Source organism: Lycorma delicatula, chromosome 1 (assembly GCF_047948215.1).
Source record: "Lycorma delicatula isolate Av1 chromosome 1, ASM4794821v1, whole genome shotgun sequence".
Taxonomy (NCBI): Eukaryota; Metazoa; Arthropoda; class Insecta; order Hemiptera; family Fulgoridae; genus Lycorma; species Lycorma delicatula.
In genome coordinates this window covers 343942447-343962607 of record NC_134455.1, presented here as the reverse complement: position 1 = coordinate 343962607, position 20161 = coordinate 343942447, and the positions used below count along the sequence as shown (strand labels likewise).

Below are 20161 nucleotides of genomic sequence, written 5' to 3'. Positions count from 1 at the left end.
ATGAAAGTACTTGTTATAAATAAAAAATTGTTTATTTTCATTGTGGTTTTAATTTCATGACCGATCGGACCTTGAAAAAAAAAAACCTCGTATATACATATATATATATTTTTTTTTGTTATATATTATGCTATTCATTTACATTTTACTTGTTATATTTACATATTTTTGCTATTCATTTTTATGTTTTCACTAGACTCATTAACATGACAAGTAGAAGAATGCCATTTGTCTACAGTTTGCAACTGAAAATTCAAATCCTTCTAACAAGAAATGAAACAAGAATAAAAAAATGTGAAGTGCTTTAAAAAAAATCCTGCCATTACTATTATTAATGAAATTTTTTACTATATATGTATGATAGCTAAACGAGTTAAGTTCATATATTATTTATGGTGTATAAGTGCCTGAATGATTACTAATAAGTACCAGTTTATTTCTTAAGCCATTCAATCTACAAACTTTCAAAGTACAGAAATATAATACTTAACATTGGAAGATAATGTAATAATATGTTACCATTATGTTGTGTGATCTTAAGTACAAATTTGTAAAAAAAATTATGCCTCACCTCATTAGCTGCTTGTTCTGTCAACAGATTCCCAGCATAAATGCAAATGAAAGAGCCTTGAGGTATGTCATGTAAACATCTTATACCCCAACCTTTCATTAGAGTTTTATACAACTGGAGTTTTACAGAAAGAGGTTGTTGTGCAACTCTATTAAGACATGTATGTGAGCACTTACACCTACAAACACACATTAACAATAGTAAAACAATAATTTTATGAAAAAGAGTCTTGCTGACTAAATATAAAAAATTATAAAAGTCTGAAAATGGCTTCATATTGTAACACTGAGCATGAGCAGAAAATAGAAACATCCATGTATATATAGAGAGCTGTAAAAATAGCATTCTAGAGTAATTTTGAAATTTTTGTCTACAATCTTTGTATCAAGCCTTTTGTATTAAGAGAAAATAGTTGTACAATTCATGATATTTATACAAAGTTTGATAAAAAAAAGGAATTATAAGTTGCTTTACTACTGTAACTGACAAAGATAAGTTAATGAATAAAATTTGAAAGGGAAATATAATAAAAGCAATTTCTACAGCACATTTTCTCTCATTTCACTTTTTGTACAAATTTTGTATTTTATAATTCTGGATGTTGATGTCTTAAAAACAGGTACCACCACTGTTTTTCTTTTTTCAAATTTTACATCAAGTAATTCTCCATTTCTACTTCTGGTCTACATATACTCGTATAAACATATATATAAATAAATATTCTGGTAAAAATTAGTCTGTCTCCAGGAATCATCAGAATAAAACATCCTTCTTTAATAATGGTAAGTCAAATCTATCTCAGTGTTCATAGATTTTGTCGATTTTATCTCAGTGTTTGTCGATTCAAAATTAAAAAAAAAAATAAACAGATATTTCAAAATTACAACTGGAGGTGCCACTACTATTCTGATCAGGTATGGTTCTTTCCATTGTTATTTTAGTAATAATGATCACTAATATAACATTTAATAAGATTAATATGAACAATTTAATTTAATATAAAAAACTACTGTTTAAAACATTTTTTCTCGCATTTTAAAATCTACTCAAAAATGGGGCCAACATGGGCTGCCACTTTAATAATGTCACATCTATAAAAAATTGGAGGAAGGAGAAAATCAAGATTTCCCATGGCAGATCCTCTAATTTAATAAAGGCAGAGGGGTTCATTTACACTCAATATATGGAAGTATTTTAAAGATTGACAAATAAATTAGACAAGTTTTTAAAAAAAATTGAACAGAATCTAAATTGGTCTAAATTAACTAAACACATTATTTTGTTAACTGATTAACATAACATATGAAGAGTATTTTATAATTTTTTAAGTTGCAATAAATATTTTTTGTGTAATTTTCCTTTAGCTCAATGAACTTATTCAGTGCGATATTAAATTTTTTTTTGTGATTATTCTACCACATAAAGTCGCCAACTGTCATGAGAATATAGAATGTAAATTTTTGTAGGGTATAAAAAATACTATGCCTCACCAGAATTCAAACCTGGGACTTTTTTTTTTGATTGACTAATTAATGAATACATTACCCATTTGCTGATAGTTTTTCATATAAGATGTTATTTTAAGGTGTTGTGTGAACTCTCACTTGAGGTATTCACTGTGCCAGTGATTCCATTATTCCAAAATGATATTTTTGAACACTTTCCTATTTTATTTTGCTTAGACATCTGATGTGTGGTTCTTATTTTGTGCTACTGGAACATTTTAATTCGCTGAACCAAAAATAAATGGCTGATTTTTTATGGTAAAATCACCAAATACAGTTTTGAACTATTCCTTGAGTCATTATACCATCAAACACAAATATCAAATCACTGCAAATATTTGTTTTTTTTTCTCTAAAAAGAAAACTAAAACCTATTTATCAAATAGGTTTAAACAAATAGACTGCCAGATGAAATGTGATGAACTTTTGACAGGAAACATATAAAGGTTGGTAATGTCAACTATTAACTTATATTCATCAGTGCTTTTTGCACCGATGAACAACTAACAGATTGAATTGCACTGATGAAAAGCAGCAGATTTCTGTAAATTCTTTTGAATAGTTTGCAACTGCCATTATCATAACAAAACATCTTATCAGAATTGCCAACTGTTATAATTCTGGATAAAAAAAAAATTATCAAACGTTTCTCATAAAAGTAACAAGTAATACATTACAAACAAACACGAAACATATTATTACCTACTTGTAGTAACAAGTAGGAGATATAATATGAAGCATGCTAACTAGGTCATTTATAAAACACAACTAAATAGGAATTTCTTAAAAATGTAGAGGAAATTTCATGCTGGTTGCCAGAAAAACAACATTATATTATAATACACCATATTTTGTTTACATTTACTGTTACACTTTTAAAATATTTTGTTATTTAAAAAAATAACTAAGGGAATCCTGGATCCCTGGCTTTTATAACAGCCCAACCTTCTACTGCATATATAACAATCATAAAAGTTAAATTGAAAAATTTAAGGAAAATTATTTACAGAATTTCTTTTGAAGAAAACCTTTTTTGTTGAGAATTTGGAATTTTTATTTTTTTGTTAACTACATTCTCTTCTCTCACTGGCTACTTAACCTTATAATAAGTACAATTTTTGGTATGCATTGTCTGCTGGTACATGATAAAAAGGTCTTTAGATTAAATCATTTATAATTATGGAATGTAGAATAGAATTTAAAAATTTGTGATAGGAAGGAATAATAAATTAAAAATAATAAAAATAAAATGAATATTGGAGTGGGTCACGAAATGGGCCGGTTGAAACGAAGCGCAGGGCTAAGTAACCAACATCGTTTATTAGGAAAACGACATAGCTCCAGACCGGTCAACTACCCGATTCTCTACCTCCCTGTGGTGTGACCCGGGCAACGCAAGACCTACAAGGTGGCGTGGCAGACAGAGAAGGGTGGGGGTCATGTCTAATGATCTTTTTGAATCAAATGCAGCTACAAAGTGAACACCATAAGATGTGGCTGCGACGTCATTAACACCTTAAGCTCTGATCCCAACAGTGTCATGAAGCCTTGGGTTACCACGACTGGAGACCACCGGTGGAAAAAAAAGAAAGGTCGAATTTTGATTATAGGCAACATGAAGACGTCAAACAAACAAAACCTTTTAAATCCAGACAGGTTCAAAACAATGGATTCATGCTTTTTGGAAATAATGGTTTAAATAAATAACACTACCCAAAGGCACTTCGGGTTCGTGATCCCGGGACGTCCACTCGTGGACGGATCAGAGCTCGGGACGTTTCAGGGGCGAGCAAAATGAAGCATCCAATTGGACCCAGGATTTTGCGCATTGGCTCATGGAACGTGGGTAGCATGAACGGAAAGAGCTACCAACTGGAGGATGTGATGGAGAGACGGAGATTGGATGTTCTGTGTCCAAGAAACAAAGTGGCGTAACCAAGCAAACAAGAGCCGTTTTTTGGATACGAACACAAAGAAATTTAAAGTACACTATCACGGGCTCGAGAATCATCGAAATGGAGTCGGCATCATACTCTGTCTAGAGCTACAAAACAACATCGTCGATATTGAAAAAGTCAGTGACCGCCTGATGAGCATTAAGTTGGTGATCGACAGGGGAATTTGGAACATCATCAGTGCCTATGCACCTCAGACAGGATGTCCAGCAGCAGAGAAAGAGGCTTTTTGGCTTGAACTGGAGAACTTGCTTAAAAAACTCCCCAAGAACGAGAGGGTGTTTCTGGGTGCGGATCTCAACGGAATGTTGGCACACAAAATCAAGGCGATAAAAGGTGGCATGGTGGTTACGGATATGGCTGCAGAAATGAGCAGAGAAATGAGATACTTTGACTTGCCAAGGCTCATGAGTTAGTAATACTGAACACGTTCTTCAGAAAACAGCCCCGTCACCTGATCACTTACAGCAGCGGGGGCCGTACGACCCAGATCGATTACCATTTGTGCACTGCCGCCATGAGAAAGCTTGTGAGGGATTGTAAAGTCATCTTGGGAGAGGACGTTGTGGATCAACATCGTTTGCTACTGACTGAAATGCGCCTTCCAGCTGCTTCTCGAACTATAGACAAGTCGTTTAAAGTGGAAAAGATTCGATGGCAAAGACTGGGTACTGAACAGGGCTTCTGGGTTTCAATTCTGGCTTCTGACAGAATTGAAAGACTGGATTCATGATGTTGTTGAGGCAGAGGCTGAACTGGATGCTGGCGAGATGTGGCAGGCATTCCAAGATGTCTGTTTGTTGAAAGCTAAAGAACTGCTTGGAGTATCGAAAGGTCGATTGAGAAACGGAAGAGAAGCTTGGTTTTGGAAGGGCGACTCTGTCAAGAAGGCAGTGGCGACCAAGAGGGCAGCATTCAGGGTGTGGTCGAAGTGTGATCCACTACTGACAATAGAAAAAGAGCGGCTATCACAACAAAACGAAGAAAGCCGCGGCAAAAGAAGTAGCTAAAGCCGAAGCTGCTGCGTGTCAAAAGTTCTATGAAGATCTCGAATCTCCGGACGGCGGTGGGATGATCTTTAAAGTGGCAGCACAGCATCAAAACAATGCAAAAGCAATATCTTCACCTAAGTTTATTGAGGATGCAAATGGCAGGCTGCTTACTTACGACCACGACATAACGCAGGGATGAAGAGACTACTTTGATAATCTGTTGAACAAGGAGTTCCCACGAACCGAATACCCATCCTGTGAACCCGTCTTAGGCGAAGAAGTGGAAGACATAACCGAATTGGAGGTCGAAGCTGCACAGAAAGAAATGAAAAGAAGTAAAGCAGTGGGACCGGACGAAGTGCCCATAGAGCTGTGGAAGTCTGTTGGAGCGATCGGCATCCTCTTTCACTGTATTTTGTTCAACAAAATTAAAAACGGAAGCTCGATGCCTGCGGCTTTTCGTCAAAGCTTCCTCTTGCCGTTCTTTAAGGGCAAAGGAGATTCCAGAATATGCGGCAATTACAGAGGTATAAAACTACTGTCGCACACTATGAAGCTTTGGGAGAGTCATTAACAACGGCCTGATGAAAATTGTACTGTCAAAAATTCACGTTAATCAATGTGGTTTCGTGCCTGGCAGATCAACAGCGGATGCAATTCAAGCTATGCGTATACTGGTGGAAAAGTTTAGACGCTGCTAGGAATTTGCATATGATATTCATAGACCATGAGAAAGCTTTCAATCGAGTGCCGCGAGATTTGATATGGACGGCAATGAGAAGTCACGGTGTTCCAGAACGATATGTTGAAATCATTGTGGACATGTATCGCGATGCGACCACAAGGGTGAGATGAATGGCAGGAACATCAACGGCTTTTCTTGTGAACATGGGGGTACATTAAGGCAGCGTGCTGAGCCCACTGCTCTTTAACATTGTTATCAATTATCTGACAACGCACATCATGGATGAATTGCTGCTGAGCGTACTTTTTGCTGACGATGTGGGTCTTGCGAGTGAAAGTGTTGCGGTGCTGCAGGATGTTTTCAATCGCTGGAAATGTGCACTTGAAAGTCACGGTCTGAAGATCAGTGAATCCAAAACGGAATATATGTTCTTGCCATTCAGCGATGCACAAGCACCATCGCCTGACATTATGATCAACGGTCGAGTTATGCCGAAGTGTACAAGTTTTAAGTATCTTGGATCTATATTGAATCAAAGAGGCGGCTGTGAGCAAGATGTGAACCATCGAATCACCGTGGCATGGTTGAAGTGGCAGCAGATTTCGGCTGTTCTTTGCGACAAGCGTATGCCTCCAAAACTTAAGGGCCGAATGTATACTACAGTGGTTAGACCCGCACTTACATATGGAGCAAAGTGTTGGACACGATACGAGCAGTTTGATCGAGATCTCATGACTGCAGAGATGAAAATGTTCGAATGTCTCTTGGTGTGACTAAGTTGGACCGCATCAGAAGCGAACGAATACGAGGCTCCCTTCAAATAAAAGAGACAGTGGCAGAGAAAATCTCTCGAGAGCGAAACGATTGGTTCGAAAAGATTGATTCTCAGCACTCTTCAAGTGTTACAAAAAAGATAATGGCTCTTGATATCCCGCCAGTCAGGAAACGAGGAAGACCGAAGAACAGTTGGTGTAGGGAGTTGGAAGATCGACGATTGAAACATGGTTTGACCCGGCAAGAGAAGAACAATAGAATGAACTCCAGAATGACACTCCGTTCAATGAGACCAAACTGAATTGAATTTTTTTTACTGTTTTACTGCTTACCCTGGAGACTTTTGTCTCTTAACAGGAATTATATATGTAATATTAGTCATTATGTATATTAATAAAGCAAGGAAGAGAGAAAATGAATATTGGAGCACAGTAGGCCAAGATATGATGTAAATAATAAGTAAAGAAAGAATGAACAATTGTAGTTTATTCTGTTCTCAACAAGTATAGAGCTATAAAAAAGTTAATTCAAAATATTATTTTTAAAACTAAAAGACCAATGAAACAAGTAAGCAACATTTTATTCTTTTATAATACACTAAAAAAGTAAAGCTTCTTATTTTATTTTTAATAAATGTTTTAAGTTTTATCTTTAATTTAATTTTTTTTAATCAATTATTGAAGGAATTATTAAATTACAAGTAAAAACATTAAAATATTTAAGATAATTTGAATAAAATTTTCAGTAAGAAATTTAACATTTAAATTAAAATCAATAAAAAATAAATATTTTATTTGTACATGTATATTTATTTATATGTGTATTTTGGTATGTGTACACTTAAAATTGTAAATTAATATAAATTATTTTTATTCTGATCTCAGGTAATTTTAAAATTACTACAAAAATTGTTATGTCTGAAAACATTTTTTAGCCTAAATTTAGTTTCTTGAATTTTTAAAAGAAATATAGAATGTTTGCTTTAAAGTAATACAGAATGCACCTCATTTAGCACAAATGTACTTATCAAATTGTGTATATACATAACATGGTTGTTAAAAGAATACGTTTAAATGTAAAAAAATTGTTATCATTAGCTTCAAAATGGATTTTTTTTTACTTTTATAAAAGTAATTCAACAGCGCAGATAAAAAATTACAATAAATAAAATATATAAAATAACAAAGTAAAAAAAAACTAATTATATAATAAAAAATTACAAAATAATAAAAGTATGTAAATATTAAAAATGACCATTATTGTATTTTATTAAACAAGTAATTAAAAAGAAATAACATACTGCGAGTTACATTCATAAATTCCACTAACTACTCTATCAGCAAGTCGACGATACTGATAACCAATAGTATTTTCATCAAATGTATAACCTGGAATGCTCTTTGCACCTTGTACGGTCAACCTCCAACAAGCACACTTTTTACGGTCCTAAGAAATTACAAACAATAAAATTAGAAAAAATTACAATAATATAAACAATCGATTTCTGTTAATCCTTCTTTTTGAACGTTTTGCAACTGCACAACAACAAAACATCTTACACCATTATAAAAGAATGATAAACTATTTTTTCTCACTAAATATAACTACTATGCAAGAAACAAGTTTTGCATTTGACTGCATGCTTCTTCAGCCCAATAGAAAACTTAAATAGATCAGTTACTGGCATCAACACATCAGAAATGCAGTACAATGCCTTCAATGAATACTTTTCACCTATACCCAATTCTGTTAGCTTATAGAATTCAAGTAAACAAATTGCATGTACAAGTGTTCAGGCAGCCGATTCACAAGCATCTCAAAATTGAACATGAGAACAAAAAAGTAATCATATGAAAAGATCAAGGATTTTAATAGAACTGAAAGATATAATATTATAAATTTATAAACATTTGATTACATGAGTACTGTAAGAGTAATTAATTATATGTGACTAATATGAGTAATGATAATTGTGTTGTATATAAATACGGCCGTGTTGTGAATCAGCACTGATACAAGGGACATGACTCAACAGAAACATAATGAAACCATTAACACAAATGCAATGTTTGTTTATTCTTCACTCTACAAGCTAACTGAATACAGTATAACTAGATTTGACTTAAATTCAAGTATTTTTCGAGATATCTTCAGAGTTATGAGCGTGGTAAATAAAGTATCCTTGGTTAAAAAATGAAAAATGATACATAAGAATTTTTATTTAAAACTGCTGCCAAGTCACATATGAAAACAGGATTTTTTTTTTTCATTGGGTGCACAACGAAGTATACTCATCAGCACCTGGATATAATATTACCATCATAAGCAAGTAAAAAATTAACTTAAAAATTTAACAGACTTAAAATGACTATTCTGTAAGCTAAAAGCAAAATAAAACTACAATAAAAAAAGTATTAAAAATCTAACTTAAAACAGCAAAACTGCTATCTTGCATATCTCAAATGGATAAAATCAACGAAACACATTAAAATACCAATCAAATATTTGAATACAAATGCACGCCCTTAATGAGTAGTAACACATTGGATAACATAGTCGTATTGTTTCCTAAAATATTTCTGATGTTAGCCCAAATTTAAATTTCTGATGCAATGCTGCATAACTGACACAGTCACCAATAAGTGGAGTACCATCAGTTGGCAGTTGCAGCGAACACAAACAAGTGCATTGGTCGAAGTCATGAAATAGATGTCCCATAAGTGAGTCTACTGTGCCCTATTTGCAAATGGCAAATAATAATTTCCTTTCATCAGTTACTCCTGGATGAAGAGTTCCACGGTGACACAGTCCTTAACTGAACAAAGTTTATTATTGATAGCAGCATGCCATTCACTTTGCCACTAATCACTATTCACTTTCTTCAGAAAACACAGACAAGTTCTTCAGAAATAATACATCAGTGAAAAAAGGTTGAAAGCAAGTGTCTTTAGCCACATGATCAGCATGCTCATTACCTGAAATTCCAATATGGCTGGGAATCCAAAAAGCTCACACTTGTGTTATGTTGAGTCATTTCTGAAATAACAGACTGTATCTCATGCACAACAGGTTGTCTGGAGTACATGTCACTAATCAGCTGCAAAGCATTCATGGAATCTAAGCAGACAAGTATATGTCAAAATGTTGGGCTAAGTATATTTAAGGTTTTACTAACAGCAAACAATTCTGTAATGGAAACACTGGTGATACTGGGAAGGCCAAACATATATGTTATATTGCCAATGACAAAAGTACAACCAACATATTTATTGTGTTTAGAGCCATCTGTATAAACAATAGCATCTGGATTCAAGCTATTTACAATATTGTAAAATTTTTCTAATAAGATAACCAAATTTGTGAATTTTTATATTGACAAAGACTAAAGCAATAATTCCTGAAACAAGGCTGCCGACGAGGTTAATAATGTTGACGTACAAGAGGAAATTGTAGATTTAGAGATAAGAAAAGTTGATGAGCTCTGATGCCTAGCAGGGCAGTAGATCATGGCTGTTCCGGATATTAAAAGTCGGATGATTTGATTGCGTTTTAATAAGGGCTACATAGGAGCAGATCATTTGATTTTGTCTATACCAAAGAGATTACCACTGTCCACTAGCAGACTTACCACAGGACTTGAACAAAATGCACCTCTTATAAGATGAATAAATGAATGAAGGACTACATCAAGCAACCTAAGAACAGAGGCCCATGTGAAAGAATAAGTCACACAGCCATTTTCCAAGTGGGAATAGACCAGACCATGGTAGAAGTGCAACATGCACACTTGATCAGCTCCCCAACGAGAATTAGACAGAACTCTAAGCATGTCTAGCATTTCTAGACATTTAACCTTCAGCTCCTTTAATGAGTAACCTACATCAGTCGTTGGTCAAATCACAACCCTAAAAATCTAACCTTCGTGCATGGTTCTACTAGTTTACCATAAAAAAATAGTTGAGGAATAACATGTTTTCTCAGTCAGGAAAAGCAAATGCACTTGGTTTTCTCCAGGGAGAAGGTGAATCCAGTAGTTTAAACCACTAATTCAAATGGATTATTGTAATTTGGAGTAGCCTCTCAGCAGTAGCTACGGTTCTACAAGCAATGTAAATTGTAAAATCATCTACAAATATTTAACACATTAACGGGTTTTCGCATACAGTTTGTTTTACTATTAAAGACAATAAAATAACACTTAGGAGCACACTCCCTGTGGTATTCCGTTTTCTAATCTGAAACTTTCAAATAAGGTCATTCCAACTTGAACATGGAAAGACCGAATATTGAAGAACCCTCTGATAAATGAAAAAAGATTCCCTTTTATACCCCATTCATGCAGTCCATTTAAGATTCCTCTTCTCCAAGCCGTGTTGTACGCCTTTTGCATATTGAAAAATACAGCAACCAGGCGTTATGATTCCAGGGAAACTACATGACTGATAAAATACAGCAACCAGGCGTTTTGATTCCAGGGAAACTACATGACTGATAGGCAATCTACCTTGGTGGAAACCGCAATGTTTCGGGGGGGGGGGCAATTAGGGCTTTTCTTACAAGGTACCACACTAGATGATGGTTTATCATTCATTCCATCAACTTGCACAGGGCACTGGTCTGGAAGATAGGATGATAACTTGAGGGGCATGATTTATCTTTAACAGGTTTTGGATTGGGAATCACAAATGCTTCTGACCAAGAATCTAGAAACACCTGGTCAGAGAATATTTTATTATAAATAAACAAAAGATGTTGTATTGTTGTATCTCGGAGGTGAGATAACATACTGAACCTGATACCATTACCAGGGGAAGTATAAGTTTATTCCAAAAGGAATGCTTAATTCATTTTGCAGATCTCTGATAACAAATGGCACACTTTCTATGTGCAGCTTATACCTGATAAACTCGGGACAATATGATGATGTAAGTGAAATAGACATAACATATTGCCAATCGTGGTTGCCATATCAATTGACACCGTTACAAGAATGCCATTGTTTTCCAGTGCAATCAACTGTGGATATTGTTGTGATCCACATATGGATATGGCCCGAACTTTTCTCCATACAACTGACGATGGTGTTGTCCAAGTAATTGTATCCACTAATTTAAACATGATTTACATTTAGCACATCAGAACACCTAACAACATACAGCTGTCACATTAAGAAAAGCTTAAAGCAATTCTGTCGTAGGTCTACGATTGAAATTATGTAGCGCCCTGTCACGGTCCCTTAGTGCCTTCTTCAGTCTTCATCCCATCATGCAACAGCAGGCCACCTTGGGTTTCCAGATGTTAGAGGGATATATTCCCTTACATTATCGAGTACCAGGTGTGAAAACTTGGCAAGTTGTTTAATCGTACTATTGCTCGTCATATAGGCTAAAAGAATCATTGTGCCCAATCCTGTCTGCTTTTTCAACCCCCTACCCGCATAGATGACTCTGAAGCAAATCACTATTATCGACCGAGATAACAACTGGTCTGTGATCGCTTTCAAAAACGTTTTTTAAATGTGCCAGGTAAGACGTGGAAGTAGGGAAGCTGAACATGAGATCGATGCACGAAAATGTACCTGATGAAGATGTCATAAACTTGTATGACCTACTGTTCAATGAGCAGAGATCTAAGTTCTATCTCAGTCAATCAACTATAGTGCCTCCTCAGGAAGAACATGACACTGAGCCCCATGAATAGTGATGGGCGTTGACTGAAATCACTGATTATTAGGCAGGATAAAGGATTCTGTGAAAACAGATACGTCAGATCATCCTCACTGATTTTGTAGTTTTGGGAAGGTACAAGATGCAGATCTTTATTTTAAATGCCGCCAGTATCTTTACTTAAACTGCAAAAATGTTTGCATCTAGTGGAATCCGTGTGGCCAAATATGACTTCCTTTATGAAAACAGCCACACCTTCTCATCCTCCATCCTCAGCTGCATAGTCACATCTCACACAGACATATCAACAAAAAGACACTTCATCCTGAGGTGAGTTTCCTGCAGACACAGTATTAAAGGATTTTCTTCTTTTAGAAGGATTTTGATATCCTCATGCCTAGTACTGAGACCATAAATATTCCATTGGATATTTGTACCCATAAAAATACTTCTTGTTATAAACTCTGCTTGCAGATTACTTTTCAATTACAATCCAGTTTTTCTTTTTCAAATTTAAAACCTTTAGGAAGTGCTTTACTTCTTCAGGCACTTCATCCGCCACCATATCCTCGTAGAAACCTCAAGATGGTGGAGGAGACTTGAAAACCTGGAAGAACGGAGATGCTGTGACAGGCGATGATGTTTCATAGATCCCTTCACAGGGATCTTAGTAGTTTGCGATGTAATCAGTGCAGCAGTAATCATATGCGGTGATGTACTGACTGAACTGGCTTTTGATAAACCTTATTATATTACCATTCTTGCAGAAGTTACCTTCTTGCCAGTATTCAATGCAGCAATAGCAGATGTGAGGGACTTTACTTGTTTTGACAAAGCTTCTACCAATTTGGTCAGTTCTTTACATGATGCATATTCTTTCTCCTTTTTTCTGTTGTTTGTAAGAACCTGTATGAAATTAATACCAGATTGTACAAGATTCCTCATGCTGAGAGATTTTCTATATTCCTGCCATCTGAAAGAACACTTTCTGCTAAGTACAGATCTTCAATATAGTTTTTTCTTCCTTATAAAGGCTGCCTTTCTGAAACCTTGTAGAGTGTGGACCTACACAGTTTATACATTACACTTCTTCAGTATATGTGCTATCATCATGTCTGCATGGCTGCAATGTGCACAACCTGTTCCTTTTTACAACCAATCTTGGTGTGACCAAAATGCTGATACTGGAAGCACCATCGAGGGTTTGATATATATAGCTGTACATAAACAGAATAGTAACCAACCTTTATTTGGTCAGGAATGGTCGGACTGGAAAAGGTCAGAACTAGCGATTAAGTTGGTATATAAATACTATTCTCCCTTCCCATAATCCAGTGCACATGCGTGACTGACTGTAATGACAACTCTTGCGTAATTACTGGAACTCAATATCAGCCAGATCACAGCAAAAGATCACTCCTTTGCTAAAATTTAGAGGGTTATGGGGTTCCACTATAACCCAGTCGGTTCCTATATTCTTTATGGTAAGTAATTCCCAACACTGCTCTTCATTAAAGACTTCAATTAATAGGGCACTACTCCTAAGTTTATTTATCGATTTTACAGACCCCAAGCTGTTACAATGCATTTATTAATCAGCAAGAGAGAAAAGGATTTATCTTCCTCGTTGTACCTAACCACAAAAACCTTATGCCTGAATATTTGGCACATTGTAACATTTCTAGTTTCCTTTTCACTGGATATATCTTTGGCTGACAAGGACAGTCAAAGTCTATACAAACCCGCGATTTTGTTGGTTTTTCAAGTGAACCAACAATCACCAAAAGATTATTATTCGGGACTGCCATGTGGTTCCCATGAGTATTGACGATTTAACAGACCTCTCCAGTAGAATGCACTGTACTGGAGCTACAGCTTCATATAACTGGGTTCACCCTGGTCCCTAGAGGACATCGTTCAAGACTCACTACAAGTAGCCATCTACCCATCAACATGATAGTTTTAATCTTGGGTTAAGGCTGCATTCTGTAAAGTGTTGCAATAATACTAAGTGTAAGTGTAAGAAAGGGCAGTATAAGATGTTGTTTTCCTGTGTAAGGGTATATGTTGTAATTTGCATAGTGTTTGTTGTGGTATAGTGCATGTGTATGGTGTGAAAGATTCAGCAGCTTGGTATGTAATGGAAGAAAAGCTTCAGAGGCTAGGGGCGTGGGGATGTTAAATCCCAAGCTCATTAAAGGACTCACTCATATCCCCATCAGGGATGAAAGCAGGAGAGTGATATTGATGGTTTAATGAAAATTCTAATAGATGTGTTTGTATACATACATGCATTCACAAACCACTCACTATTAATTACAAATCAAGAAAAAAAGAAATCTTTAAAATTGAAAATAAATTTAGCTCACTGAATTCTAAAAAAATATTGTATCTGAAAACAAATTAAATAAATTTCCATTCATATTTTCATGTAATAAAATTCAGCACAGAAACAGTAAAATGTATATGTACCTTTAAAGTACAAGGTACACTTTAAGTCCAAGAAATACATTTTGATAAATAAAATGATTTTGCATACTATGGGTTTTAAACAGTCGCAGGGACTCAAGTCAGGTGAATAAGGAAGTTGAGGAACTACAAGAATGTTTTTCTTTGCAAAAAACTCAATAACAGTGTGACAAGGAGCATTGTCATGATGCAGCACCCAGTTGTCTTTGATGGCAGGTCTCATGCGGGCAACTCTTTTCCACAGTCTTTCAAGGATCTCTCGGTAAACATATTGAATTACAGTCTGTCCTATAGGCAAAAACTACTTATGGAAAATGCCATTACTATGACAGAAACAAATTAGCATGATTTTAATTTTTCATTTGCTCATTATTGTTTTTTTGGGACGTAGTGAGTTTCAAGTGTGCCACTCCTTGCTTTGGTGTTCTGTTTCTGGATCGTACTCACATATCCAAAATTCATCACCAGTAATAACATTTTTTTAGAAAATCAGGATCAGTTTCAATTCGCCTTAAAAGATCACAACACACTTCCACCCTGTTGTTTTTCTGTTCAACAGTGATGTTTTTTTTGGGACCAATTTTGCACAAACCTTTTTCATGTCCAATTCGATTGTCAAAATTTGGTGGACTGTGGTATGGCTCAAATTCAATTGTTCTGCAATCATTCTGATAGTTAATTGCAGGTCATACCATATCAAGTCTCTGATTTGCTCAATATTATCATCACTTTTTGACATAAACGATCTTCCAGAATGTGGATTGTCTGCAACTGATTCTCAGCCATTTGAAAATGCTTTAAACCAGCTAAACACTTGGGCTTGTGACAGAGCATCAAACTTTGCACAACGTTGTTCCAATTTAGTATCACTCATTTTTGTAACAAAACAAAAACTCGTTTCATGAAAAGTTTGTTTATGTTTCACATGGCAACAATAGACTAAAAATATTAATACCTAATATAAATCAGTTGTTCATATAACCATATGTTTACTAGTAACTTTACAGTGTTGTCATTTTGGCTGCCAAAAAACTAATCTCATTACTTTATTTACAGACCTCGTAGGACCACTGATCTGGGTTGTTGAATTCGATATTTTTATGGGTTTGAGGTTACCCAGTGGATGCTGTGTCATTGCATATGTGAATGATGGGCTTTTGCTGGTTAAAGTAGGTTTGAGGAATGAGATCAAATTCAAGGCAACCCAGCTTCAAAGATACTCCAATTGTGGAGTTTGCAACATAAAATGGTGTTTAGCTCAGAGAAAACAACAATGAAGTTGCTCAAGGGCAGACTAGCTGTTACACGACAACCTCATGTATCAATGGTAGGTCCTTGATTTAGGTATGTCCAGCTGTATAAGTGTCTAGGTGTTATCCTTGACGAGAATCTTCGATTCAAGGAACACTTTGCTTTCTTCAGTGTTCGGAGAGACTGAAGAATCAGAACCCTGATTGGGAGGCTTAATTTCAGAACCATGTGTATTCTATAAAAGGATGTATGCGAAGCTATAATGCTGCATGCTACACCTGTCTGGGCTCAATGAATAAGCTACAAATGTTATAGGAATATTTTGTTAAGAGCCCAGCATCACCTATTTTTATCTGTGATTGGTGCCTAAGACTGTCTCTTGAGAGGCGGTCCTTGTTGTTTCTGGTATTAAGCTCTTATTGATATCCTTGTGACGACTGAATACCAATTGCGTCATGATGCTAAGGCCAATTTACCTCTGGACGCATAAAACAAATAGACAACCAAGGTTTCTATTTGTGGTAGACTGCTCGATGCCATTACATGCATGGAATTTTTCCTATGTGAAAAGTATGTAGGTAGTCTTGTGGATTTCCGCCAATTTGCAAATTACAAGTTTCTTTCTGGACATGGTGCTTTTCAAGATAGGTTGGCCAGATTTGGTTTGATTAATTCAGGCTTTTGTCCAGAGTGCAGGGCCACTGATGATGTGTGCGATGTCTTATATGTCTGCCCCAAGTACGAAGCTGAACCTACTGAAGTGCCAGAAAGCTTCCAATGATCAATTGTGGTTTTGATCAGCAAGTTAATTGGAAAACCAAAAGGGAATGGAACATAGTTGCTGGCTTCCTTAGATTCTTAGCCCTGTGAAGGAGACTGAGGGTGTCTAATGCTGTTATAGAAGTATAAATAGAATAGCAACCCAGGTAGCTACGGACCTGTCAAGGTGCTTACTTCGCCAAGATAGGGGTTTTGGCATCAAGTCCTAGTTAGCTTAGATATTCGCTGTTAAGATGAGATGAATATGTAGAGAATTCTGTGATAGAGTTGTGGTGCAGGCATTGACCTTGCTCCTGAAAATGGACCAGAGCAGAGAAGGATAGGTATGTTTTCATTATAGGATTACTAAATTTGAGAATCTGTTTCTTGATTTTTAAGCAAATCAAGAGGACATGAGTAAATGGAACTGTAGAACAAAATTGTCGTTGTTGGGATCAACACTTGTTTTGTTTATATAAGGATAGTATTTTTGGTGTTTATAAAGACTAAATCAAGTAATGATCTAAGTATATATTCTAATCGAAGTTAGATATAGGAAGAGGTTTTGTGTGAAACCTTCAGTGTTAGAGGAAGTCACGGGGATCATGGTTCTGTGAATTGGTTAATTTGATAGTTCAGGGTTGTAAGTTATGGTAGGTAGTGATGGTTGGAAGAGCCTAGCCGAAGGCAATAGTAGGTTGTGTAAATACAATGATGGAAATGTCTGCTGAAGCATTTGCATCGGTAGTATCCTGACAGGGGCCAACTGATGATTTTATTGTGTTATCAAGTCTAGAAGGTCTACAGGACGACCTCCAGTAAAGACCATCAAGAGTAGAAACAGAGAGGGTGGTATAGAAACCGAGATCATCACAAGGCAGTTGGTTCCCTTACGGGAGTCAGAATGCATTAGTGTTTAGCACTAGTCCATAGAATGTTTTGCATTTAGTTCTGTATAATCAATGAACTACTACATAGAGTGTTTTGCATTTAGTTCTGTATAATCAATGAACTACAATAGTTCAGGCTCACTTTTTTCATATTAGAAAATATGAACAAAATAAACAACAAAAAAATTAAATAAAAAGCACATTTAGTTATGCTTCAACATAACATTTAATTTAAAAAATTAGAATGACTTAATAATAGAACAATATGTATGAGTGAATACATGAAAAATAAAAATTCATAATGAAAACAGCGAATATAAAAGAGCTTAATTTAGATTCTGTATAACAAGCTCACTACAATCTAATTTTTTAGTGATCTCAATAAAGAAATAGTCTACTTAACATATACTAGTATATTAAACAATGAAAGTGGAAATGGGAAAAAGCTACAAAAATCAGAAAAAAGGATTTTATTATCATCATTCTGAGACTAGATCCGTTTCATAACCATTTACAACATGCAGAACTCTGTTACCTAGATTTGGGTATTCTTTCTAAAGGAAAGATAAGCTCAATAAATAAGAAAACCAATCTTCTCATTCCATTTGATCCTATGAATTGTGAATCCATAGAGAACAAAGAGAAAGGCAGAGACCCTTCAGACAGAGATAGGTTCTAACCAAATATCTTAATAAATCTCTAGCCAGGAAAAGGCTTTCTACACCTCCCTACATTGGCATACTTGGATATTAACTAGATATTTGCTAATTTCTCAAAAAGGTTCAGGTTTACCTAATTCAAATAAATGGAATGAACATCTTCCCAAATGGCTAATTAATCTTTGTCCGAAAAGAGCGTAGCAGTATGAATTCAGAAATATGATTTATATCTGATTATTATCTTCTATATCTTATTGAAACAGTCTGTCACTTACACATGCAAGTACAATTATTGTTTTGTACATATAAGAATGTACTATAAGCTATCACTTGTCTATCACTGTGGCAAGGCGATGATAAGCAATTAAAAATTTTGTTGAGTCTTTGTTATTGATGTTTAATAATGACAACATCATTTGTAATGCTTTACACCATTATTCAGTTCAGTAAAAGAAAGTATTTCAGTATTCAGTCTGTGTTACCATATTACTCCATACTGTACGACACTGTTTTATAGTTCACTTTTATAAGTTTTATTCAGTGTTATTTTCATTAATTTTAATTTACACTTTTTTGTGCCAATCGAGTTTTAAAGTGAATGATTTTGTTGGGAAACACAATTCGGGAAAATCCTTAAGTAACTACAAAAAATAAATAAAAATAATCAGCAATATACATATAACCTTAAGTAAAATAAACCCAAAACTGCAGTCAGCAACATTGCTCAGAAAGCAAGTAGTGCAACAGGCGTCAACAAAAGAACAATTCTTAATATAACACAGAAACACAAAGTTATTGGTAAACACGTTAACCCTAAAAAGACTGGAAAGCATGTGATAAAAACTGAAAAGTTAACGATTTGATTAAAATCAATATTAAAAAAAAACAAAACATTGTTTTACTTCACTAACGAGCTTCCTAACTTGAACAAAATATTAAATGGTGTGAAGACTAATTCTGAACTACCAAATTTTTCTCAAAGTACATTACATTGTATTTTAAAATCCAATGAATTTTTGTTTCATGTCCAGAAAAAATAATTCTTTATTGGCTGAAAACAAAGATATTATTTGATGGCACACAGAATATTTAAGCGAATTCATGAAGAGACAATTTATTATCTAGATGAAACTAAGGTTAATGCGAGACATGTATGGGAAAAAATGTGGGTGGATAAAGAAATACAGAAAAAACAAAAGACGCTTTATGAAAGATTTGTCAACTGAGGTGAAAACCGCAGCTGGATAACGTAAGCAATGTAATGCACAAAGGAAGTAAAAATAAGTTTTCGATGGGTGTTTGAAACCAGATCTTCCCAAGAGTGCCATGAGGAAATAATGCTACAATCTTATGCAGTAATTTAAAAAGATTGTCAAAAATGTTGCTGAAGAATCTGTCATAGTAATGGATAATGTACTTTAACATTGCCTGAAAATTCAAAACACTTCAATATAAAAATCAGAAATTGCCGAATGGTTGAAATCAAAGAAAATCGCATACACTGACGACATATTAAAAGCAAAACTTATAAGATTAGTAAAATCAGTTTGACAAATATATACGAGGATTATTTTTTATCAAGGTCCGATCGGTTGTGAAATAAAGCCCTGCGCAAAAATCAGATGAACCTTTGCGCATATGTGTTGCAGAGCATCTCTAGTATGGCCTTCAATTACGCTGGATCACTTCGTTTAGTTCTGAATACGCAGCTAGCATGTAAACATGTCTACTACAACAATAGCATCTCCCGCCAAGTGTGAAGTGCGTGCAGTAATTCGATTTCTTGAGGCGGAGAGGTGTAATACAGCTGAAATTCATTGACGAATAAGTAATGTGTACGGTGAAACTTCAATGAGTGACAGCAAAGTGCGACAATGGTGTAGGAACTTTAAAGCAGGACGTACAGATGTTCATGATGCGGGCGGTCAGGGAAGGAAGTGAGTGTCAACCGATGATCTCGTGAAACGAGTGGATGAGGCAATTCA

The 20161-nt window shown here is 35.2% G+C and overlaps 1 protein-coding gene across 1 annotated transcript in view; it reads right to left on the bottom strand.

Annotated features, from left to right (window-relative positions):
• The window catches only part of egg (SET domain bifurcated histone lysine methyltransferase eggless), a 148880-nt gene that overhangs the window by 32994 nt on the left and 95725 nt on the right, over window positions 1–20161 (bottom strand). Inside the window, exons 16-17 of the mRNA XM_075382333.1 lie at window positions 7783–7928; window positions 572–749 (exon numbers count right to left, since the gene is read on the bottom strand). Coding sequence (XP_075238448.1) covers window positions 572–749; window positions 7783–7928 — 324 coding nt within the window. The remainder of the gene's footprint in view (window positions 1–571; window positions 750–7782; window positions 7929–20161) is intronic.